General features: G+C 38.8%; 1 protein-coding gene across 1 annotated transcript in view; it reads right to left on the bottom strand.

Moving 5' to 3' along the window:
• Hmcn1 (hemicentin 1) overlaps window positions 1–25333 on the bottom strand; it is a 449244-nt gene that overhangs the window by 202056 nt on the left and 221855 nt on the right. Inside the window, exons 12-15 of the mRNA XM_050162915.1 lie at window positions 19180–19321; window positions 17563–17690; window positions 15373–15486; window positions 10102–10260 (exon numbers count right to left, since the gene is read on the bottom strand). Of these exons, the coding sequence (XP_050018872.1) occupies window positions 10102–10260; window positions 15373–15486; window positions 17563–17690; window positions 19180–19321 (543 nt within the window). The remainder of the gene's footprint in view (window positions 1–10101; window positions 10261–15372; window positions 15487–17562; window positions 17691–19179; window positions 19322–25333) is intronic.

The following is a 25333-nucleotide window of genomic DNA, read 5'->3' as shown; positions in this document are numbered from 1 at the left end:
TGTGTGTGCGCGTGTGTGAACAAAACTATTTTGTTTGTTTGTTTGTTTAAGTCCCAATCAAAGTTTCCCCTTCCTCCCCTCTTCCAGTTGCCCACCCCCACCTCATCCACTCCTCCTCCACTGTTTCTTTTCAGAAACATGTCTGTCAGCCATGGTATACCAATTGTGGTGTGATTAGGCACCTCCTCTTCTATTAAGGCTGGACGAGACACCATGATAGGAATGGGTCCCCGAAGCAGACAAAACAGTCAGAGACAGCCCCCGCTCCCTCTGTTAGGAGTCTCACATGAAAACCAAGTTACACAACTGTAACATGTACGTAGAGGGCCTACATCAGTCCCACACAGGCTTCCTGGTTGTCAGTTCAGTCTCTGTGAACCCCTATGAGTGCACGTTGGTTGGTTCTGTGGGTGTTTTTGTGGTGCCCTTGTCAGAACTGGGTCCTTCAATCCTCTTCCCCATCTCCAGCAGGATTCCCTGAGCTCCATCTCACATTTGGCTGTGGGTCTCTGCATCTGTTTCCATTAGTTGCTGGGCGAAGCCTCTCTGACCTGTCATGTTTGTCTTTCTGTGTCTGGGTTACATCAATCAGGAGGATGATCTTTTCTCGTTTCACCCATTTGCCAGCAAATTTCCTGATGTCATTGTTTTTAGTAGCTGGACTATGCTCCATTGTGTAAATGTACCACCTTTTCTTTATCCATTTTCAGTTGAGGGACATCTAAGTTCTTTCTAGTTTCTGGCTATTATGAATAAAGCTGCTGTGAACACAGTTGTGAAAGTGTCCTTGTGGTATGGCGGAGTATACTCTGGGTAACGACCTCGGAGTGGTATGTCATCATTTTGAGAGCCAAGTCATTTGTCAAATGATTTCAAATGGTTTTCAGTCTTCAGAATGACCCCACCTGGTGTTATGTATGAGGATACTTAGTTGATTGGCTAAGTGTCACATGGAGCTGAATGAGGAAGATAGGGTTAAAGCTAGTGTTCATTTCAGAGTCATAATCCTCTGTCATTTTATCAGCCTCTCCTTCTCCATGTGTTCTAATAACTGTGTCTGGGTATACTGGCTAGCAGACTCGTTTCCAAAAGATGCTGTAGAAATCCCTTCCTTCCTTCCTTCCTTCCTTCCTTCCTTCCTTCCTTCCTTCCTTCCTTCCTTCCTTCCTTCCTTCTCACCCCACATCTGCAGACTGGATGTACAGATGCCTTCCAGCAGGGTTGGTTCTTATTCATCCTGGACTAGGTGGCTTCACACTCTGCAGCTCTGTTTCCATTACTTCCTACACTACAAAAAGCCTGCCCTCTGGAGGTCAGCTATCCTTGCTCTTCTTCAAGTGAGAGCCGACATTCATCATTTTATAACTTGTGTTATTACCTCCCCTTCAAGGGTAAGATCTGATGTTGAAATACTGACAACCTTTTAACCCAGTTTCCAAAGGACACTCCTCTATGATCATCTTATCATAAATGGAAATCATCACTTCCCTCTTAGAGATCTAAACAATCCTCTCTACCAGACCCGTGGAAAATTTCTCCAAAGACAAACTATTACTTGATTATTGGCTGCTTTATTTTCTAAACAGCCTATGTTGACAACTATAGTTTTATCCCTTAACAGTAGCTAATGTATTATGTAGTACATTGTGTGTGGCCAATAGATACCAGTGAATGAATTACTAAATCAGCATGAAAAGCTATGGTAATAATTCAGACTTTAGAATATGTTTACAAATATATGATGGAGACACCTCAACCCAGTACATTTGTACTTGCATCTTGCAAGATACATTACAATTTCAAAAGCCATCTTACTTATAAAATTTAAGATGAAAACCACAATTGAAAAAGATGCTCTGAGAAAAGAATAGTTTATCTTCTTTTAGACAATTTTTAATTCATATTCACTGGAAGTCAACTTAAAAATGATAAATAAGCATATTTTAAATATAGTTAATAAAGTAACTCATTGTTTGCTCACTTTATTCCTAATACCTGGTTACTTTTCCCCCTATAGTAATGTAGTTAATTAATCTAAAACAAGAAGCATGCTGGGGCATGATGATATGCTCAAGGGGCAGAGGTAGCGTGAGCTCTGTGAGTTCAAGGCCAGCCTGTTCTAATAGTTTTAAGTTAGCCAGAACTACATAATAAGAACCTGCCCCAAATAATAATAATAGTAATAATTATAACATTAAAAAGATTCTAAAATATAAATATTGTCTAGAAAAAAGGAAGTTTAGTCTAGAAGTCTCAATATGTGGTAGGCTAAGACCTTGGGAAGATAAATATAGCAATGGTCAGAAAATAAATTTCAAAACAGTAAACACACATGTTGAAATTTTGATGGGGATTGCATTGAATCTGCAGGTTGTTTTTGGTAGTATGGCTATTTTTACTGTGTTAATCCTACTAAATCCATGACCATGGAAGATTTTTCCATCATCTGATATCTTCTTCAAAAACTTGAAGTTTTTTTATCATACAGGTCATTCACTTGCTTGGTTAGAGTTACACCAAGATATTTTATATTTGTGGCTATTGTAAAGGGTATCATTTCCCTGATTTCTTTCTCAACCCATCTGGCATATGTATATAGGAGGGTTACTAATTTTAATTGAATTAATCTTTTATACAGCCATTTCACTGAAGATATTTTTCATCTGTAGGAGTTCCCTTGTAGAATTTTTGGGGTGGCTTATGTATGTCATAAGCAAATATTGATAATTTGACTTCTTCAATTTGTATCCCCTTTGTCTTATTACTCTAGCTAGAACTCCAATACTATATTGGTACTATATTGAACAGATATGAAGACAGTGGACAGCCTTGTCTTATTCCTGACTTTAGTGGAATTGCTTTAAGTTTCTCTCTTTATAGATCTTTAGAGAATAAGACTCAACTTCATATAGAAAAACGAAAAATCCAAGATATCTAAAACAAACCTATACAATAAAAGAACTTCAGGAGGTTTCGTCACCATCCCTGATTTCAAGCAGTAGGGAAAAAAAAAAACAAAACTGTAAAAATAACTGTAGACAAAACAAACAAACAAACAAAACCCCATGGTATTGGCATAAAAACAGACATGTTGATCAATGGAATTGAATTGAAGACCCAGATGTAAATTCATATATATTTGGACACTTAATTTTTGATAAAGAAGCTGGATATATACAATGGAAAAAAACAAAGCATCTTTAGCAAAAGGTGGTGGTCTAACTGGATGTCTGCACGTAGAAGATTGCAAATAGATCTATAGGCAATCATCCTGCACAAAACTCAAGTCCAAGTGGATCAAAGGCCTCAACACTGAACCTGATAGAAGAGAAATCAGAGAATAGGCCTAAACACACTGGCACAGGACATAACTTCCTGAACAGAACACCAATAGGGCAGGCAGTAAAATCAACACTTAATAAATGGGGTCTTATGAAACTGAAAGCTTCTGTAAGGCAAAAGACAACACCAATAGGACAAAGCAGCAGACTACAGAATAAGAAAAGATCTTCACCAACTCCACACCTGATGGAGGGCTAATACCCAAAATATATAAACAAACTAGACATCAACAAACCAAATAAACCAAATTTAAAATGGGGCACAGATCTAAACAGAGAATTCTCAGTAGAGGAACCTCAAACGGCCTAGAAACACTGAAAGAAATGTTCAACATCCTTAGCCATCAGGGAAATGCAAATCAAAACAACTTTGAGATTCCACCTTACACCTGTCAAAATAGCTAAGATTAAAAACACAAGGGAGAACTCATGCTGGAGAGAGTACAGAGCAAGGGAAACACTCCTCCATTGCTGGTAGGAGTACAAACTAATACAGTTACTGTGGAACTCAATATGGCACATTCTCAGAAAACTGAGAACCAATATACCTTAACACCCAACAATACCAGTCCTGGGAATATACCTAAAAGATGTTCTGTCTTAAAAACAAGGACACTTGCTCAACTATGTTCACAGCAGTTTTACTCATAATAGCCAGAACCCGAAAACAACCTAGACGCCATCAACTGACGAATGGAAATAGCAAAAATGGTACATCTACACAATGGAGTATTGCTCAGCTGTTAAAAAACAATGGCATCATGAAATTTGCAGGCAAATAGATGGAACTTGAAAAAAAAAATCACCCTGAATGAGAAAATCCAGACCCAGAATGACAAACATAGTATGTACTCACTTATAAGTGGATATAGCTGTAAAGTAAGAGACAATGCTATGGTCCACAGACCCAGAGAGGCTAAGCAACAAGGAAGGCTTAAAGCCGGAAGCAAGGATCTCCTTGGAAAGGGGAAATAGATTTCACAGGAGGACTGGGAGCAGGTGGGGTTGGAAACAGGAGGGATCAACTGGTGGGGGCAGGGAGAAAATGCTGGGAGCAATGGCTGGAATTGGGGGACATTTCAGGGGGCGAGGTGGAAACCTACTGAACTGGAAACTTCATGGAATCTACGAGAATAAACCTAGCAAAGACTCCTGGTAATTGGGGGTCATGGAGCTTGAATCAGCCATTTTATGTAAACCAGGCAAGGCCTCAGGTGGAAACATTAAGACACTAACACAGACACAAAACCTTCCACCAACAGTTTGTCCTGCTGTGGGTATTCTGGAACTGGAGTCTAGCAGAATCCTTGTCAAAGAGACCAGAGAGACTTCAACAAGAAACTGATGGGAGCAGATACAGAGTCCCAAAGCCCAACAACATTGGGGAGTCCTGCAGATGAGGAGTAGAAGGGGGAGAAAGGATAGGAGGGACCAAAAGGGTCAGAAAAACACAGTCCACAGAATCAACAGACTGGGACTCGTGGGGGCTCTCAGAGATCAGGGAGCCTGTAGGAGTCTGACCTAGGTCCTCTGCATATATGCTATGAAAAAGTAGTTTAGTGATTGTGTGGGATTCCTAACCATGGGAGCAGGGACTGTCGCTGAGTCTTTTACCTTCTTATGGGACCCTTATGGATTGCCTTGTATAGCGTTGATGTGATGGTATGTACCTGGTTTTATTATAGCATATTATGTCATGTTTGATTGATGTTCCTGGGGGGGGGGTCTGTTCTTTCTGAGGGGAGATGGAAGGGGCATGAATCTAGGGGAGAGGGGAAGTGGCAGGAGGAGATTGGAGGGAATAGAGGGAGGAGAAACTGCAGTAGGGAGCAACATATGAGAGAAAAAATATATAGAAGACTGAAGTAGTCCACCAACTACTTGAGGGAAGGGGGGATATATCTCCCTTTATTGAAACGTTAAAATATGATTACCAACAAAAAGTGATATACCAACAAGTTCAGAAGTAACAGAGGAAGGGAATCTGGAATCAGAACAGAAAAGCAAACTCAAGTTACACCCACAAACCTAATCAAGATGGGAGAAGTCATGCATTGCAAAGCAGATTCTAGAAAAGCATCAGGCACAAGACATCAGAGCAGGGAACATAAGTGCTGAGTCTCAAACAAGAGGCAAATGAGAACACCAGGCCCGAGAGAGCAGCCAGCACAACGTCTACCACATACAAACTTCCAAAATGAAGCAGCTCCTAGCTGAGCCAAGAAGACTTAAATACTTCCTCCTCCTAACTGTGGCCAACACGGCCTCCAAGTGAGGTTTTCTGGGTGAGTTGTGAATAGATTCACGAAACTAGAGACTAGGGGAGCAGTACTGACTTGTGGAGAGTAGACAAGGGTGCTTTTCTAAAGGAGAGTGTTACTTAGAAGGGTAAGAACCCAAAGAGTGAATTCGAAGGGCAGTTCCACTCTTTCTAGTCTGTGATCTTGGGCAAATCATTTCACCCTTCTCCCCTGTTTTAAATTCTTTAAGAACACAAAGGAAAAGTAGGCTTTCATGTTTCAAGTTGTCAAAAGAGATGATCTTTACTAATAATGTGGCATGAAGCAACTAGCTCAATACTAGCGATATTAAACATGAAAATTACAGTTAATTTTTTAGATCTGAGTTCTGGAGTTTGATATTTGTGTTTGCTATCACGTTTGGTACTTCACTGATTCTCTTAGCGTAATGTTTGATCCCTGGTGATTTCCTGAGCATCTGTGTGGCTCACTGAGCTATGCACAGGGGTAACACCACAGCACAGTTTATTGTCTGTAGAGATAACTATGACTGTGCAGATTCATTGTTTTAAAACTATAAAAGTCATAAACCAATTCACCATCTTGCTCTAAACTCTATTCTGAATTATTTTCCTTGACCCCCTAGACAGTTAAACATATATTCCCTCTGTGGCAACTCTTGCATTATGTCAGTCAGAGATTTTCTTTCCTAAAATGACTAGACACATTGCTTTGGTTCCACCAAACCACAAAACACAAAACCAAGTCTAAGGCTCAAACCCTGTGTGGTGTGGAATGCTTAAAAAAATTACTGCCAGGCCAACTTTGTGTTTGATGTTTCCAATCCCCTCTTCTTCCAAATGACTTCACAATTCACTACCCCCCGTTACAAGGGATGAAAAGCATTGGTAACTTTCCCTGTTGACCTGAAATGTCCATAACTTAAAGCCATGGTAATGAGAAACAGTAAAAAGGATGCTTGCTACAAGAAGCTCAAATTCAAGAATAATATTAACAGTCCTTTTGTTATTTTTTTTGTGTGTTCCAGTATTGCTGCTTTGAGGTAACAGGCCCACAGAAAAACAATCTAAAAGTCCAAATAACTACATAATATGGATAAAAGCATGTTTTTGTTCTTAAGTCACAAGCAACTCACAAATATGCCCAATAATTTTGTAACTTAAATGAATAATTTTATGACAGCTAAACTTAGTACTTAACATGTTTCAAGTCCTTTATAAAAAGGAGTCAAATTGAGACAATAAGTTTCATACTAAAAGGCCAAATTCTAATCTTGAATACTGTATCATTTTATATAGGCATTCCTATATAATTTTTGAGACTTGGAGTAAGAAAATAATCACAAGGTAGATGAAGTTACACACAAGATATATGTTGCATTTATCAGTCCCATAGGTAATAGTTAACATGCCAAGAGTATATAAGTGATAACATCTCATTTCATCTTTCTAATTTGCCTGTAAAATAAATGCCATTTATATCTTTAAAATAAGGAAAGTCAGGGGAGAATCCATTTTCTCTCAAGTGTCTATCTTCTTAACCACTATATTAATTCTGGAGAAAGTTTCAATCCACAGTGTGTTTTCTTTTAAGCTTCATACTAAAAACCACAATCAGCTCTACAATCATGGTTTGTAGCATGTACACACTACATTTTGCTACCATATGTAACCACAATCTCCCATGGACAGGTCAGACTACTCACACCTTATGAGCTGCTCTAAGAAGGATAGAATGAAGAATCTGAATATTAAGGTACAACAGAAGCACAATGGTGTCATCTTCAACATTATTTGCCAGTCATTAGCAATGGCCAACATCGCAGCAAGCAGATAATTCATTTCTGTGGGTGGTTCATTCAGCATAATCACTGGGATCAAAACCGAGAAACTCGTTGCTTTAGAAGAGTCATGAGTGATAAGTATCTTGACTATAATGGAGCTAATCAAAGCTCTGATGTGCAATGTCATTCTGCATACGTGTTGCTTTTGTTGGTTGATGAGTAAAGCTGTTTCAGCCAATGTCTTATCAGAGTAAATTAGGGAAGAAATCCAAACAAAGATTTACAGAGAGGGTAGGCAGAGTTGAGGAGATGCCATGTACCCGCCAAAGGAGAAAGAGGTCTGAACATTACCGGCAAGCCACGAGCTTCATGGTAACATATAAACTATTGGAAATGGGTTAATTTATAGTTAGAGCTAGCCAGTTGTCAGAGGCCTTAGTTGTTGACCAAACAATTCTGATAGTAAACCTCAGATAGGTTAATTGGGAATAGGCAGGCAGGGTGCCCCTGGGACAGAGAATACTTCAAGTAGCAGAGTTCAGCTACACTTATGGAGTGACATATAAAAAGAAGATATTTGTGGGGAAGTTTCTGGTTATATTTAATCTTTTCTGTCAATGTAACTGGATTTTCAAACACTTGGGTATGTCTGAAGATGTTTCCAGAGAGGTGTAACTGAGGAGGTAAGATCCGCCTTGAAGGTGCATGGCACTATCTGTGAACAAGGGTCTCAGATTGAGACAAAAGCAAGCTGAGCAGCAGGACTCATTCACCATCTCTTCCTGACCACAGACACTCTGAGATTAGCCACCTCACATTCTGCTGTAATAGACTGTGCATGCTCAAACTGGAGCTGAAGGAACTCGTTCTATCTGAAGGCATCTTTTCAAGTATTTTGTCATAGTAATGAGAAAAGCCACTAACATATCACCATGAGACACCAAGAACAGATATCACTAGCCTTTATATGTGGTGCACTGCTGGACAGTAGAGAATCACTAGCCTTTATTGCTGGACAATAGAGAGAATCTAAAAAATGCAGAAGAAAAAAATGATTAAGTAGGAACAGTCAGTAAGCAAGGAGTATGCATGTGGTCCCCAGACTTTCTAAACCATTGGAAGTGTGTCTAAGGGGTCGCTATTTTATACTTTAACTTTTACTAAGAAAAGTTACTGAGGCCATTTCTCTGCCGCTTAAGAGCTGAACATGCAAAAGAACGCTGTGTGAATATAAGAAATCTCCGTGGGAAACATGGAGAGACAGAACAGAAGGTACTGAGAATGAGAACTGGAATTTCACCCTTACTGTGTTTCTTAAAAACACCAATTCTGTATCTAATGACCTCCTGTACTTGAGTCTTACATTTTCAAAATCATTAGTATAGTTGAAAGTCTTCCAGGAGAATGAGAGACCCTCCTTCCATCAAGCAGGTCCAACTTTATTTTCAAGGTATTTATCTTAATAATAACAGAGTGCAGTTATTGTTAAAACACCACCCTGGACATCTTGCACTATCCTAGACAAAGTCTATAACAATCTTTGTGCCATTACCAGAATTGTGTATTAAACTTTCAGGGCATATTTAGCAAGAATGAGTCATGTTCAGCAGACAGCCAAGGGCAAAGGACCAGAATCAGAACAGGTCTCAGGAGGGAAGAAAATTGGTTTCTTTGAAAGAAAATATCAGGCACACAGGGCCATAATTTTCACTTAAAGGCTTAAGATAATAGAACTAAAATGGGTTGCAAAGGATTCATTTTCTTCATTCGTGTTTTAAAAATCAACTTGAGCATGACAAAAAAATTTCTGGTACATAACATACAGAAAAGAAAATATAATTTAATGACATTCTATACTTACAAGCTTAAAGAGATATAGATATTTAATTATCTGTGAAAATTAAGTTGCCCCATTCTGTTCCATGAAAAACAAGTTCTGTTGTATTTCTAGCTTTACCACATTGTGTATAGAATGACTTTTTTTGTTTGTTTTGTTTATTTTTATTTTTTCTAGGAGATGTGAAATAGATGATGAGGTAGGAACCAAACTTCCTGAGAACACAAATACAGTTGTCATGCACACATCGCATCTTTCCATGGTGATCGACATGTGTAGTTAGTATTTTATTTCAGACACTGGGGAGGAACTCCTAGTGGATTTTTAAAACTAAAACAAAAGAATAATCTGTCACCTTTGCTGTCATCAACATCTCTAGATTATGGTCTAGGGCCAAACTCTACTTTCTGGCCTCCAGATGTTAATAATTGGGAATCTGATGGCAGAAGGGATGACTACTGACAGAAAAATGGCAATAGATGATACGTATGGGTGAAGCCGATAGTCTCTGAGGTCAGATAGCTTGCAATTAAATACTCAGGCTCTGCCCCTCCCTAGCTCTGCAGCCCTGAGCAAGCGACTCGGCTTATATAAGCTTAGTGTCCTTCTATTCGTATAAGACATAATCATAGTATCTCCTCTTAGTGTGGTTGTGAGAGGGTAATGGGACAACCCATAAGACATTCTTGGCACAATGAATGGTACATTGGAAGCTCCTAGGAATTGCGAGCCACTGTTATGATGTTAGTCATCTGAAATGCCCATGCTGGATTTGCCATTTGACAAATATTTACACCAAATTGTTTCACAGTTGATCAACATGGAAAATAACAACTCTGTGTCAGAAAAATAATGCAACCAATGGACACGAAAGCTTACAGCCTACATCCAGAGTTAGTCTGCCAGTTGCTCTTCCAGCATCATTGATGGCTACACAGGTATAATCACCAGCATCCAGATCTTGGGTTTCTTGAATCTTCAAAAGTCCCATGAGGGGGTCAATACTGAGGAATGTTGAGGGCCTCAATTCAAGATCTCCTAAATCAAAGCGACAAGAAGAATATTAAATACGGAAAATTTTATATGCTCTACTCTGCCACTGATATGATTTTGAAATTTCTAAATAAAGATGATTATGATGCTTCAAATTCCTGTTGCACAACATAGATGCTTTACTTTCTATGATCTAAAACTTGGTCCTATAATGGACGATACAACTGCTTTTCTTCCATCTACCTATATCCAAATAAGAGTGAGCTCTTGGGAGCCACATGGAAAGCAGGGGTAGGCTGGAAACCAAAACAGTGCCTTTGGTCAGTCAAAACAGAGCAGAATGGTGAGGGCTGATGAGGGGCTTCTATTATTTTTGTGGCATGAAGCCTTCCAGTGATCCTGGAAGTACCTGAGCTATCAATGTTATTAGATTAGTGAGTGATTCTTTATTGAACGGCAGCAGTAATAGTCAGTCTTGCGATAAGCCACAATGGGCCAAGAAATGTATATGAATGACTGAAGAAGAGGGCTGCTTGGAAAAGGTAGAGGAAAGTTTTCTGAAAGAAGAGTGAGTTTTTATTAATCTCTTGGGTTACCTCAGCTAAAATCTCATTCATTAAAATTTGAATTTGGAGTGATAGTATGTTTGGAGGAAGTAGATAGAGATCTCAAGGCAAGAACAGAATGAAACAAGAAAGACTGGCTACATCTGGATTTCCTCTGTATGCTACTTGTCCCAACAGAGCCTCTGGTCCTCCAAGAACCACTTATTATTAAAAGACATAACACCTCAAAGAGTCACAAGGAAGATTATGCACTTTCTCCTTTGCTCTCCAACTCCCAAATTGCTTCCCAATCAAAGAATGAAATTAATGACAATGACCAGTAGATTAAAAAAGTATATAGTACTGGATATATAATACCATTTAACACATTTTTTTTTGTTTGTTGTGAGGCTCTTAGAATCCCTCAGGAGGTTTGGCAGCCCTTGATCTGAGGATTTAATGACATCTGCAAATCTGAATGATACTTTCTAAAATGTCACACATCAGTCATGTGCCCTGGGACTGAGAACACACACGCAACTCTTAAAGAGGCAAAGAGCCTGAGAGCAAGTAGGTCTCTAAGAGGATACTGTAAACAGCATCAATCAATAAGACTTCGTAACATGTAGACAATCCTCTTTTGGTTGTATAATTTTCTGAAGAGAGGATGTCAAAGAACCTCTCAATTTGAAAACAGCAAAATTCTAATAAGTAAGCAACTGTCAGTGCCCTAAACAAAGTATTTTCCAGAATTTCAATATTGCAACCCCCTAGGCAGCCTTACACTTGCTACTACACAGTCCACTTGCAAATGAGAGAGGCAGCAGAAACTTTGTCTAAGTGCCCCTGGGAGATTTTAATAAACAGAAGCAGATGATGTTGACATAACAATCCTCCTACTAGAGGAGGATGCAGTGTGACCTCACTGTTCTTCAAGCGTTAGAATGTTTGGACTGAGATGCATTTAGAATTTTGTAATTTACTTGCTTTTAGTTTATTCCTGTATGTCAAAAGACACCATCTGTGTCAGAAGATGAAATAGAGACCTTCTGCTGGCCACTTTTGTTCCAAATAAAATGGCTGGAGAAACGGTAGCCACAAAAAAAAGGAAGGAAGGAAGGAAGGAAGGAAGGAAGGAAGGAAGGAAGGAAGGAAGAAGACAGAGAAAGAAGAAATAAATTGGAAAGCACAAGTCTAATCGAGGTTGTAATTCGATCACATTTTGGTAGTCTTTCTTTTCTTGATTTCTACTGAAAATTACTCATCAAATTATTAAGAACTCGGAGAAGTATAGATGGAGCTCTTCTCAGATAGAGATGTGATGTAGTGCTGCTTAGTTTCAATACTCAATACAATTAAAAAAAACATCATACTTGATAAGATAATAAACCTTCTAATGCTGATTTAGGATTTAACAATCAGGGGGCTGGAGAGATGGCTCAGTGGTTAAGAGCACTGACTGCTCTTCCAGAGGACCCGGGTTCAATTCCCAGCACCCACATGGCAGCTCACAACTGTCTGAAAATGCAGCTCCATGAGATCTGACACCTTCACACCAATGAACATAAAGTTAAATAAATCATTAAAAAATTAAAAATTAAAAAAAGAAGTGTGCTTTTTTTTTAAAAAAAAAAAAGGATTTAACAATCATTGTTACTGAGGAAAATCCTCACTTTGCTATACCATCTCAATTCAATTCCAGACTCTGTGAACATAAAGTTTAACACTAGAACTTTTCAAATAGTTGATGGTAATTAACTTGTTAGAAACGTTTGTCTCGAGGACCATCATGTGTCCTCTTACAAATGGCTGAAGAACTCAGCGAATTTTTATTTATGGTGATGCTGACCTCTTATACAGTAAATTGCCTGCCTGTGACTGCAGGTGAGCTGAACTGATCAGGAGTTCAGGGAAGTGTGTTGTCCATAAGCATTGGACTGTGCCTTATGGTACAATGCATCAATATCTCATGCGGATTGGACTCCACTGAGATGGGTGATATGGTCTGATATGGGGTTCAGGGTTACATGCTGTTAATGAGAATTATATTTATTTGTATTTAATATCTCAGAAATCATATTGGGAAGTTTAAAAACTTTCACACGGCATATTTTATTCAAAACTAATAGAGATTCTTGCATAATAAAAATATTTTATAAAAATAATATTTTCCCAAACCAGAAAAAATTAGTAAGCAAAGTGGCATTGCTTTATATTTTTGTAAATTTCCATAGTTCTGGTGTCCAGCTTAATAGGAGACAGCTGAGTACTCATACTTGCTCTTGCCTTTTCTTTATTGAATACCATACATCATGTAGCCTCCAGAAACTCCACTACTCACTTGAAAGACAATGAAAGTAAAAGGCCAAATAACATTTCAGTGTTATTATTAAAAATAATTTGGAGCATGTGGATCCCTCAAAGACTAGTAAGGAACCCCCAGAGATTTCAAACTACATTTAGGAACCATCAATCTCAATAAATAAATCCAATTTTATATTCTACCACAAATATCCTTTTCATAAGATTTTAATGGTGTCCCTGATTTTCCCTTAAAACCACTTTATACTGTTCATTTCTAGCAACAAAAGACCTAAAGTCTCAGAGAGCACTTTGCCTCGTGGGAATTCTTTTCTCATGATCATTTCAATGATTTGAATGAGATGTTTTTAAACACTACTTTATTCAAGTAGAATCGTCTAGGAAATGCATTTATGGCAAAGTTACTTTGAGGTTAAGGCTGGAATTCTCTACTTCTATGGTTCCTATGAGGTCAGATTTCCTGAGCTCCCTTATTGCCTTGTCCCCAGGAGACAAGAACTCACCTGCCTCTGTCTCCTCATGTTAGAGCCAGGCAACCTGAGGAAAGCTTTGGCTTCTAGTTTTCTCCTGGTGATGATTACCTCTTGAGATGCAATAAACTGCCTGCCTGTGACTGCAGGGTGAGCTGGACTGATCCGGAGTTCAGGGAAGTGTGTCCATAAGCGTTGGACCGTGCCTTATGGTACAATGCATCAATATCTCCTGCCCATGTGGACTGGGATCCACTGGGATGAGTGATATGGTCTGATACGGGGTTCAGGGTTATGTGCTGTTAATGAGCAATTGACTGTATCTGACAGTAGGATGAATCAATATCATGCCCATGTGGGTTAGAATCCATTGGGATGTTATTAATTGAACATATCTATGGTGATTTGCAATATCTATGGTGGAGAGAGGAAACAAGTGAATTCCAGATTGTTCCATGTGTTTGGCTGCACGATTCCCTAGCTATTCCTTGTTTTCTGCGGAACAGAGATTGACATGAAGAACGAGCTTTTCAGGTAAGCATGCCTGATTTGTGAACAAGACTTTCCATGTGATTTTACACAAGGAGCCACACGTAACTTCCTAGAGTCTACTACTATCGTAAACTACCAAGTCGCGCAAAAACTATGTCCATTTAACCACAATCTGAATTTGAAGTTGTATATTTTTTTAAATGGAAATTAAAAAAGTTAAGCATTTCTAATAAGTGAAACTAGTTTACAGTCACTGAAATAAGGAACTCATTAAGGAACTTCAATAAGCAACAAAACCAGAAATACTTTTTTTAAATAAAAAAAACCATACAAACATAGAACTTTGAGCTAGACAAGTAAAAAAAATGGCATTACTTCCTAGTTTCCCTCTGTGATTTTGATTTAAATTATTTTAAAAATATTTGTTGTCTTTTTATATAAAGCCTTTTTCTTTTCACCTCATGTTCCCTAAGTTTGAACCCGAGGTGAATACATAATTTTGTGATTATGACATCAACCTGTTGCTATGGGAACATCTATGATTTAACAAACAGAATCATAACAACAGTGCTTTGTGCTATTTAGCATTTTTCATCTGAAGATTAAAAAGTATTTTGCAAACAGCATCTCAATAATCCTAGCAACCTCTCTTTACAGAGTCTACAGCATTCTCTTTATTTTTATTGTAATGAGCTGAGAGGGAAGTAGAAGCAGGGGATTTTACACAGAGGCAGATTATCATCATCTGCAGACAGACCAAGCCTCATTAAGACCCAGTAGAGCACTCTGTGTTCTTGTTGTAGAATCAGGGGTCTCTCTATACATTCAAATGTGGATATCAATTCTCCAACTGATGGGCATATCTTGAAACTGACCGGGATGTTGCTTGTCTGTCAGTTTCCCTGCGAGCTTCGGTATCTGCAGTTGAGCAATTTGCAGAAGGAATCCTTGAGGATCTAGCATTTTTATAGTGTGAATGCTCATCTCTAAGAAAAGTGAACTAAAACCAGGGAAGCTATTTTAAACATCAACTGAATATTCTTGGACAGTTTTCGACAGGAAACAGTCCTAAACTAACAAAGAGAACGTTCAGCTGGGTTAGCAAGGCAGACTTCTCCTGCTTTGATTTCACAGTCCTGTAATCCACACCAGATGTCAAATCCTGAAATTCAGAGTTCAGAATTTTGAACTATTGTCTCCAGTGAGATCATAAACACATTTTATAGGCCTGCTAAGTCACACACCAAAACAAATTTTTAACAAATCATTTTTTAAAGAAAAAAAAAAAAACAAAGTGAGCCAAACATGACCAGACCTAAGAAATGTACCTTTGAACCACTTTACTTGAGGTGGAGGGACCCCAGAAGTTTTACATTCCATAACGGTTGTGTCCCCAAGGGCCACCAAGAGCTCACTCTGAACTACCACCAACTTTGGGACTTCTGAAAAACACAAAGATACAAACAGTCAATGTCTAGAAAACGCCATAAGGACTTTTCGTTTGCTGAGTGAAACAATGAACATTACCCCAGTATTATAACCCCACTTCCATTTATAAGCAGAAAGACTCTTGTGTTGTGTGTGTACAAATGCATATGATGGAAACAGTAATGTTGAGGTCAAAACAAGGGTATTAGACAAAAGTAATGTCAAAAGCCAAGAAAATGACAAGAAAACACAGGTGGAAAGTGTAGGAAAGTAATTAAGAGCTTTTGCTAAAAAAGTGATCTGTAAGGAGACTGAGCTCCGACAAATCAATGCATCTGTACCCACAACACTAAAAGAACTGAAGAGAAGTTGAAAGAGGGATAGAACTGGGGCTAATACAATTGCAGACAAATTAAAATCATATTTTCTATGTGATATTAAGGGCGTTTTTGTGGTAATCTGTAATTGTCTTCCATTTTTTTCTCTGATTTTCCCTGCCATGGTAAATATGGATGCCCATTCCTATAATACATTTATTCCTTTATGTTTATTATATATTATGTTTCTCTTGTTGTTTTTGACTTTATCCCTTGGCATTAGCTTGCTCACACACTTTAATTTACCTAAATGGCTCAAGACCTTCGTAACTTCAACTGAGACCATTTTAAACAAAACTAAGAGTTTTCTCCTCAAATATCACATCATTCCCATGCTAAAACCCTCCAGCAATCCCTGCTGCTTTCCAACAGTTTGGCTTTTGAAGCCCATAAACGGTTGCCTTTCCAGCTTCACCTGCACTTGACTTGCTGGCTTATCACTGGATAAAGAGCTCTACTTGAGAGCCCCGAACACAAAGCTCTTTGCTCTTTTCTTCATTCTCTTCCTTTGCCTTAGCCCTCTTCCCCAACCTCTCCTTTGCCACAGAGGCGCTTCAGATTCCACTCATTCTTTCAGCTTTAACTTAAATCCTATCTCCTTTGGGAACTCTTTGACATTCCCCAGTCAGAATTCATTCTACCCCGTTGACCTCCCCCACAGCCCCACGGTAATTGCCTGTGCTTTGTTTTTATAGTTTTCTGTATCAACTCCCATTATAGGAGCTTTAAAGAGAGAGGACTGGTGTGGTTTTGGTTGGTTGTCTCTGTTTTAGCACTCAGTCTCCAGCAGAGAATTTGTCATACTCTGGGTGTTATACAGCAAGGAAACTTGGATATTTGGCTTCTCTGTGAATAGCACAAAATTTACTTCTGCCATGTGGAATTTTATTTGCATCACTGAGTCCACATTCTCATCCTCGGTTATGTCTTCACCTGCTTTCCGTGAACATTTTTAATTCAGTTATTTCTGAATCGAAACCAACTTTCCCTTAAATAATTCCTCCATATGTGTCTTGTGCTCTCTTTGTCCAGGCTCCTGTGACGTGCCACCTTCACTCTTCCGCCACCCATTCCCTGCATCCATCGTGGCTTTCCCACGCTCTTCTCCTCAACACTGACAGTTTTCATATGCTATCGTGTTTGGAGTTGAGTTGAAGTGGATGAAAAGGCAGATTATTTATTTACCCAAATAAAGGATTCACCGTCTACAACCTGACACTGAACGCATCATGATATTTTCAACTAATATTAAGAAGTTCAAGTTAAATACAGATATGTTCTTGAATAATATCATTACATACACCTTAAAAAATGCCTTAAGTTTGGAAGGGAGAATGGGAAATGAAACACAAAAAAAAAATAATATGAGACTCAGTTTTGATTATAAGTAGATAAATATAAAACGGAAAGTGAGATGAGAAAAGACGGAATTTTTATTTTGAAAATGAAAAATTACTGAAAATAAACCATGGTAGGGTAAAATTCTGTGGACAGTCTAGAAGCCTTTCACAACCTGTACACTTCCTTGATTTCTGTTGACAAATAGATTTCCTCACTTGTGTACAGTAAGGCATCATTCAATATGTGAAATGAGTGATAAATTACAGTACCAGGCACAACTGATCTTTACCATTAGTTCTCAGGAAGGATCTTTCCATCGCTAACAAGGATATTCGCCCTATTTCCATTGCCTTTTAAACTGAATATACTTGCCGATGTATCTGAGAGTAGAAGTCTGCTTATCGGTTCCAGCCGCATTGCTTGCCAGGCAAGCGTAGGTCCCTGCATCTTTGGGAACTGCATTCTTGATGAATAAAGTGCCTTCTGAAGTCATCCTGTATCTTTGGATTAAAAAAGTAAAGTAAAATCTAAAATACTGCAGTAACATTGTATAACACTAGCAAGACACGTTAGTACCCTCTTCAAATATTTTAGAGTTATAATTCTGTTTACCTCAGACATCGTCAAGAGCATCATGTTACAAGGAAAGATGTAATAATGATAACATAGTAATAGTAATAATAATAATAATAGATGCTGTCCTATTTTTGAGCTCAGTTTCTCAGATAAAATACCCTGACAAAAAAGGCTTATTTGGCTTAAAATTCATGTTATGTTCCATCATCATGGGGCAGCAACGGTAGGAACTTGAAGTAGCTCTTCACATCCCATGCACAGTCGATAGCAGAGAGAGAATGCATGCGTGCATACCTCCTGCTTAGCTTGTTTGTCCACTCCTCGACAGGTCAGGACCTAACACCTGAAATGGTGCTGCCTATATGCAGAGTGGGTCTTCCTAGTTATAAAAAACCTCTCAGAGGTACACGTGCAGGATAGGATAACCTGATCTAAACAACCCCTCCCTGACCCTCTCCTCAGGAGATTCTGGATGGTGTCAAGTTGACAGAACCATCGTAGATATCATGTGTCCTGAACTAGCTTTATGCCGGAGACTGTTATGGAAGACTTCTCTTTAGTAAAACTTTCAATCTTCCCAGTGACCAAATGGCCCAGATAATGCAAGCATCTTTGTTTTGCAGATGTGTGAAGAGGTTTCACAACTGGGGTATGGGAATTTGCACCAAGGTAGTCTTGGCTCCTGTGATGAACTGCTCAGAAAAGGGTTCCTTAACATGCAAACCTGAGAGATGCAATGCCCCTACATCATCCACAGAATCTGTGATGCTTCTGGAAATAGAATCTGGCTCAGTTTGCTGGAACAAATCTAAGCTTCCTTGTCATACCAAACCAGGAATAATGGAAGTCTGAGGGCCAGAAGCCCCGATGCTTCTGATCCACATATCTATTGCTTTCTAAACCTAAATGCCTCTTTAGGAAGTCTGCAGTAGCATAAAAGACTCATTAGTGTTCTGTAGTAACACTGGAAGCAACTATCAAGAATATCTACGGCCTGTAATGGGACTTCTTTTGTATCCTCCAGTCCTCCCTGTCTTTCTCTTTTTCCACTAAATTCATGGTAATCCCTTATATAGATTGATTGTAACCATATCATATTATCCCCAAAATAGAGTTTATTATCCCATCTCAGTTCAAGTTAGAAATAGAATGATGCACGGTGTCATGTTTACTCAAAAGACTGGAGAATATTCTATCTTAATTATTGAAATTAAGGAATAATGACTTCATACTTTTTAAAGTCACCACATACATTTTTTTTTTTTGGCATTTCCTAGCCTGTTTAAAATAGTATGAAGCCATAGATTTTCATCAAGTTTTAATACTAGAGTTCGGGTCTGACTCACTTGGTACCAAAATTTCATCAACTTTTCTCATTCAATAAAAACAAAGAAGATGATACAAACCCAGTACCTGTGTGAACCCATAATAAACATCTCGTTCATGGTCCAGACAATCTTTGGTTTGGGATAACCTGTTGCAGAACACATGATGGAGACCTCAGATCCTCCTGTGAATGACTGGTTCTTGGGCATCACAGTGACTTTGGGTTTTTCTGTAAATGAAATGAGAGTGTGATGGTGAAATGTACATTTATATTGACTTGAGATGTGGGAGCTTTATCAGAAGTTGTTTAAGCTTGTACCACCCACACTTAACTATTTGAAGGAGAACTGCATCATACCCCTATCACAGGTCTGGAACTATCAGCAAAGAAAAAGAGACTAAAGGAAATGAAGGCCAGAGAACCAAACTTCCCTTGGAAAGAAAATGAACTTGACCCTGATGCCATGTTTCTGTCTCCACTGGTTACCATGAGCCCTGTTGCTACCTTTCCCCATTTCTCTGGGTCTTATCTGCTGTTTTGAAACTTTCCATTAAACTTTTTTTTTTTCAAGAAAAGTCCTCAAGTGGAGCCTTCAGTTCTTTCCAAACAATGAAAGCAGACTTGGAGATATAATGTGTTCTGGTTAGACTGTCGGCTTTGTTTAAACCAAGCCTTCTTTTTTGAGAGAAAGTCTGAGATGGTATCTTTCATACTATGTACCTCCCATTATCTTCCATAGCATTTAACATTCTGTAATCTTCAGTGGGTCGGATCTAAAAGATACTTCACACAGTTGATGGAATAACAGCCATTCAATTGCCAGCCCCTCTTAAAACCTGGCTGTAGTAGTCACATGACTCCTGCATGCACACCCTCAAGACCACACTATAACAAGAAATGGCAATGACTCAAATTATCTAATGTTTGCTATTTGTATGGGCAGAAAAAAAAAACCACTTTTGAAAGTGAAACTTGAAGCCTACAATTTATTGTCAAAATATAACTGGGATGTTGACACATTCCTCTGCCCTCCCCCTGCTTTCTATGTCTGTATGTTAGGCTGCAAGATTTCATCTCCAAAGACAGTGCTATCTAAGAAATAGTAAAGAATTCTCTTAGAAAAATGCTCCAGTTAATTGAGCAAAAGGAAACGAACTCTCTTTCATGGTGCTTGAAACAGGAAGATCCCATCAATTCTGAGAGAAGCAAGCTGGTTCGGGTGGGTTTTGTTTGTGCGTTGCTCATGTTTCTGTACACAAACCAGGAGCTGTGTTGACTTGAATACCTCTCTCTCTCTCTCTCTCTCTCTCTCTCTCTCTCTCTCTCTCTCTCTCCATCCTACTTTACTGAGTTTTTTACTCTAGATGACATTGAGAAATCCAATTAACAACCTAGACCTGTGTGTGCTTATGGTGCGTCACTCTACTGCAGGTTAGTGTGCAAATGGTGCCTTTCACTAAGAGAAATGAGGCTCTGGAAACCCTATTCACACTCAAAGGAGGTAGCAGCGAAGCGCTGCAGCAATGAAGAGCCTAATTAGTGCTTAATTGCTAACAGCTTAAAAGCACCCTTCTCTCTCTCTCTCTCTTTTTTTTTTTGTTCCTGTTTACATTGCAGTTCTCAAATTATGATCTCGTCTTTGAAGTCAATGTTTAAAGGCCCTTTCCGGCCTGTGGACTTGGTTGATAGCCTCATTATTCCACAGATTCTTCTCAGGGAACACAGAGCTAAAGAAATGCATGGGGTCAAGGGCAGACTGGCCAGAGCCAGTGAGTTCACATTGCGATTCCATCTGGACTCCATCAGTTCTGAAAGGCTGGGGGACCGCACATTGTACAGGGGCGTCACTGACAATTTTCAGGAGACGAAGAGAAAGAGGAGCCATTCGTCCCTTTTTTCAAGTTCTTGGCAACTCACATTTATTCAGTCCCACCTTTCTAAAATAAGATGTTGCTCGTAGCTAACTCCTGTTAGCCTAGGACTGCTGCAGAGTTTCAGATGGCTCTCAAGACTTTTGTCTAAACTCGGTGCCTTGCAATGAAGCTGCCAGAATTGGCCTGGCATGTGTCCCAGCAAGAATCCCACTGGTAGGCTCTGTGGTTCAGATATCAAAGTAAAAATAAATGTCAGTTACTCAAACCAGGATACAGAGAGCGAAGAGGTTATTGAGCAAATAAAGCCTGGATGTAGGGTGCTGCCCGGGGTCATGAAATAAATCTGCATGGAACATACATATGGAATGACTTCATCCCACAAGAGGTGAGAAATTTACCATTGCCCCGTGAAGACTATCCCTGCTGATGATAAGAAAGTCAGAAAGGGCAGGAGGGAGCCCAGGGAGGCAAACCTGGCTGCCCACCAAGAATGATGGTGAAAATGAGTCAGTCTTTGATTAGGTCAATACGAACATAATACCTCTCACTATAATGGCTTTAATTGTTAATTTTTTAACGAACAGGGGAATAATTCCCATTTCAGTAAAGTAGTGGAAATAGGGCAAGAATATGACAGAAGAATCATAATTTAACTCTTCAGTGCCATGACCTCTTAAACCTACAAACAAATCCAATCAACATCTTCTTGCTGAGAAAGATGGTCCCACTTTCACAGGGAAAATATATCAAAGTTGGATTCAGAAGCTAAAGTCCAGTCTTAGGCCCTGGGGTTAAGTCGTTTTTATTTGGGGTTTTCTTTCTCATTTCAGTTCTCGTCCAGCTTTCCTACCACCATGGCGCCCATCAGTACCGCCATCTTCCACAGTAGCACACTGTCAGCCAAAGCAATGGGAACAGGATTTTGTGGGATAAGGAAACACTGATGTTTTATTTCTAAGTTATAATGAACTAAAGTATACATCTTAAAAAGCTTCTCATCAATGATCCAAAATAAATGTATACACATTTGACACAAACAAATAGTTCATAAAGTCTTGGGTGACTTTATGAGTGATTGAAATTGGTTATAAATGTTTTAGCAACCTAAAATCAAATCTCATCACCCCTTGGACACTATGAGAATCTTCCTTGCAGTAGGAGGTGTTCATTCCAACTGCTGCAAGTGGTTGGCTGTTTCTGAGCTACTGGTTGGGAAAATTTCAAAAACCACACCTAAGGTTCATCTTCCAAGAGATTTACTCACCAATGACAAAGTAAGCAGATAATTCTAATGCTTCAACCTAAGCAAATATTCACAATATTTAGTGACCATGGGCATATTTAGAGTATTTCGGCGAATTTTCTGTAAGTTTTCATTATTTTCACTCAACATTCACTTATTGAGAACCTACTATGTTTCAAACACTTTATCCTATCAAATATCTCACAAATAGAAATGCATTGATTTGTAAAATTAAAGGCTGTCTTCCTTTCTAGTCAATTTACTGAAGGAGGAAGGTAGGCTTAGCTTTGTGTGTATTATGTGCAAAGTACTGAATGCAAGTCTCACTCTATAGGTGAAAAATTGAAGCTCAGAATAGTTTAATTTGTCCAAAGTCTTTAAAAGATAGAGCTAGAATAAATCCGGGTCTTGCTGATTCCATGTTGTCTATACTTCAATAGAAATAACAACATTACCTACTTCAGAGGGTTATGGTGGGTCAACTATTTTATATAAATAAAGCAGAGCAATTCTTGGCAGCTAGTAGATGCTAGGTAATCGCTGCTTTAATTGTTAATCTTCTATTATTAGGCAAAGCAGGACAAAATAACAATACAGAATTTTAAATACACCTGTGCATGTATACTCAAATTCTATTTACATTATCCAACTATTTATAAGTAAAGGTTATTACCTCTCGTGAAATTTAGGATTGTCTCTCGATACTTAAAATTTACTATAGGTTTAAGTAAAAACCTAAAATCATTTACCTGCTTTACTGACATAAAAAAACATACCAATACCTATGTAACTTAGGATGTGTTAAAGAAGTGATGATAATGTGGTGAGCATGTTTATGTTCATGTAAATTTCATACTCAGTGAAGAGATTCTGGCCATCACAAATTTACTTCATCAGTCATCTTGGAAAATATTCTCCTTTTTATTGCAGTATTGTCTCTGGTGACACGGACTAATGAATGACAGATATCTGCCTGCCCTTTTATAACATTATAGAAAACATGCTAATCCACAGAATGGTCCTGTAGGAACAGCATGGGGGAGAGCTAAAGGCTGTGCGTGGCCCTCTGGTTGCCACATGGCAGCATGTGGCCCTACAGCTGCAGCTACCCCCTGAGTCTATGCAGATGAAAGCGGGCTTCTGTGTTCTTCTCCAGCAGTAAGCCTCCTTGCTGGGGGTTGGGGGGGGGACAGTTAAGAGACTCCCTATTCTTGTTGCCTCAAACTCAGAAGGCTGTTTCAAACAATACTATAAAACTAACATCATACATAGAAATATAAAATATAAACCTGACTGGCACTTGTAAGTTCAGCAGCTACTGAATCATATTAAAAGTTTTTTTTTTTTAAATCACTTTAGCCTGTTGTAAAACGTTACAAAAATACGTGTCGTATTTCCTAAATTGGGGTGAACTAATTAAAACAATACTTAAAAATAACAGCTTCATCATTTTTTCGTGAAAGAATTACCAGATTATATTATAGGTTTGGGTTGAAAATGTAAGCAGTAATGTGCAGGCATGTGCTACAACTGGGAAAGAAAACACTTACATAGTGAAATCTAAAACTGGGGACATGAGTCAAAGAAAGCACTGGAAGCTAAGGAAACACAAAAGGTCAGACGAAGGGCCCAAGTAACCATGATGCCGGTAGTGGTGAAGACCTACATTCAACCAAACCATCCAACTGATGATAGTTTTGAAAATATCAGCTAATTTATTGTGCTCCTGAATCTGTGGATAATACATGTTGTGAGCCTGTGAAATGATCTATGAGGTCTCATAAACAATATTACATGAGAAACTGGAAAACAAATAGGATTGAATTTTTAAACCTGATTTCTACTGTATTGTACAACTGTAAAATGAATTTGACAGAACGGGATCTTTCTTCTCATGGAGAAAGCTAACTTCAAAACATTATGTAATGACTACCATTGATCGAATTTTCTGAAAACTGTAATTAGTAGCTATAGCCCATCCCGACAAACATTTATCTGCCTACTGATTTAGGTCAGTTTCTTCAGAACATGTTGAAACTGTTCTCAAACGAATGACCTCCATCTCTCATTAGGGGAGTAATCCCCACTGGAGCTGGTGCTGACTTGAACGCATGAAGCTTGCACAACCAAAATGACATCATCTCCCTAAGCACGATTTATCAGAGACAAGTGCATATTCCCTGAACTTATCCTTAATTTGCAACTAAGAGAAATGGCGGTGGAATATATTTCAATATTTCAAAGCTTTTCCTTGCCTGTGAATGGCCAGGGATCCCTTCCAAAGAACTGGGGTTGACAACCAAAAAAGAAAGAAAAAAAATCAACCAAACAAACAATGTCAACAACATCAGAACTCAGTTGCCTGGAAAAAGAAGCCTGTGTACTGAAACCCCAAAGATGGAGAATCAAATGAAGCATTCCTAGCCTTGCATGAAGGCACACCTAGTGTCAGGAGACAGAGGTAGGAGAATTGCAGTCTTGAAGTCGGTTTGGGTTATGTAGCACACTCTGTCTCAAAACAAAACAAAAAAATGTTCCATCTGTAAAGTGAATGTGGTATTCAGTACTTTGCACACAATACACACAAACAGGCCTACCTTTCTGCTTCAATAAAATGACTAGGAAGAAATGCAACCTTTAATTTTACAAAAGGTAAACTTTCCAAATGCTCCCTCGTCAATGGAAATACTAAGACGTGGTTACAATGTCTCCCGAGTGGAAATTACTTCCTAAATGGTAATAATCCAAGTGAATTTGAGTCATGGTTTCTTAATGTGACAGTTGAAGTAAGTTTCCTGAAACGTCACTGCTGAGTCTGCCTTTCTTCTCTCTGCAGACAGTAGCTTCTGTACTGCCCAATGTGGAGGACACGAATCCCCACCCCTGCAGCTCCCTCTCAAGCTCATGACCTCTGTCTTTAATTATTCTCGTTGCAGATATATACATGTAAGTGTATAAATACAACTTCCTGAGCCCATTTACTGCTTTACTTGCATGTACATGTTTCTAGGGCTGATGCCTTGGTATTTAGTAACCAACTAGAGGGTTCAATCCTGCTGGATTGTCTCAGCTACAGGTCACAGAGGGAAGACAGTCAATCCATTGATTTACCAGCAGGTGGCG

The sequence above is a fragment of the Alexandromys fortis genome, unplaced genomic scaffold (assembly GCF_014885135.2).
Source record: "Alexandromys fortis isolate MF-2015 unplaced genomic scaffold, M_Fortis_MF-2015_v1.1 scaffold_126, whole genome shotgun sequence".
Taxonomy (NCBI): domain Eukaryota; kingdom Metazoa; phylum Chordata; class Mammalia; order Rodentia; family Cricetidae; genus Alexandromys; species Alexandromys fortis.
This window is presented reverse-complemented; position numbering and strand designations above follow the sequence as displayed.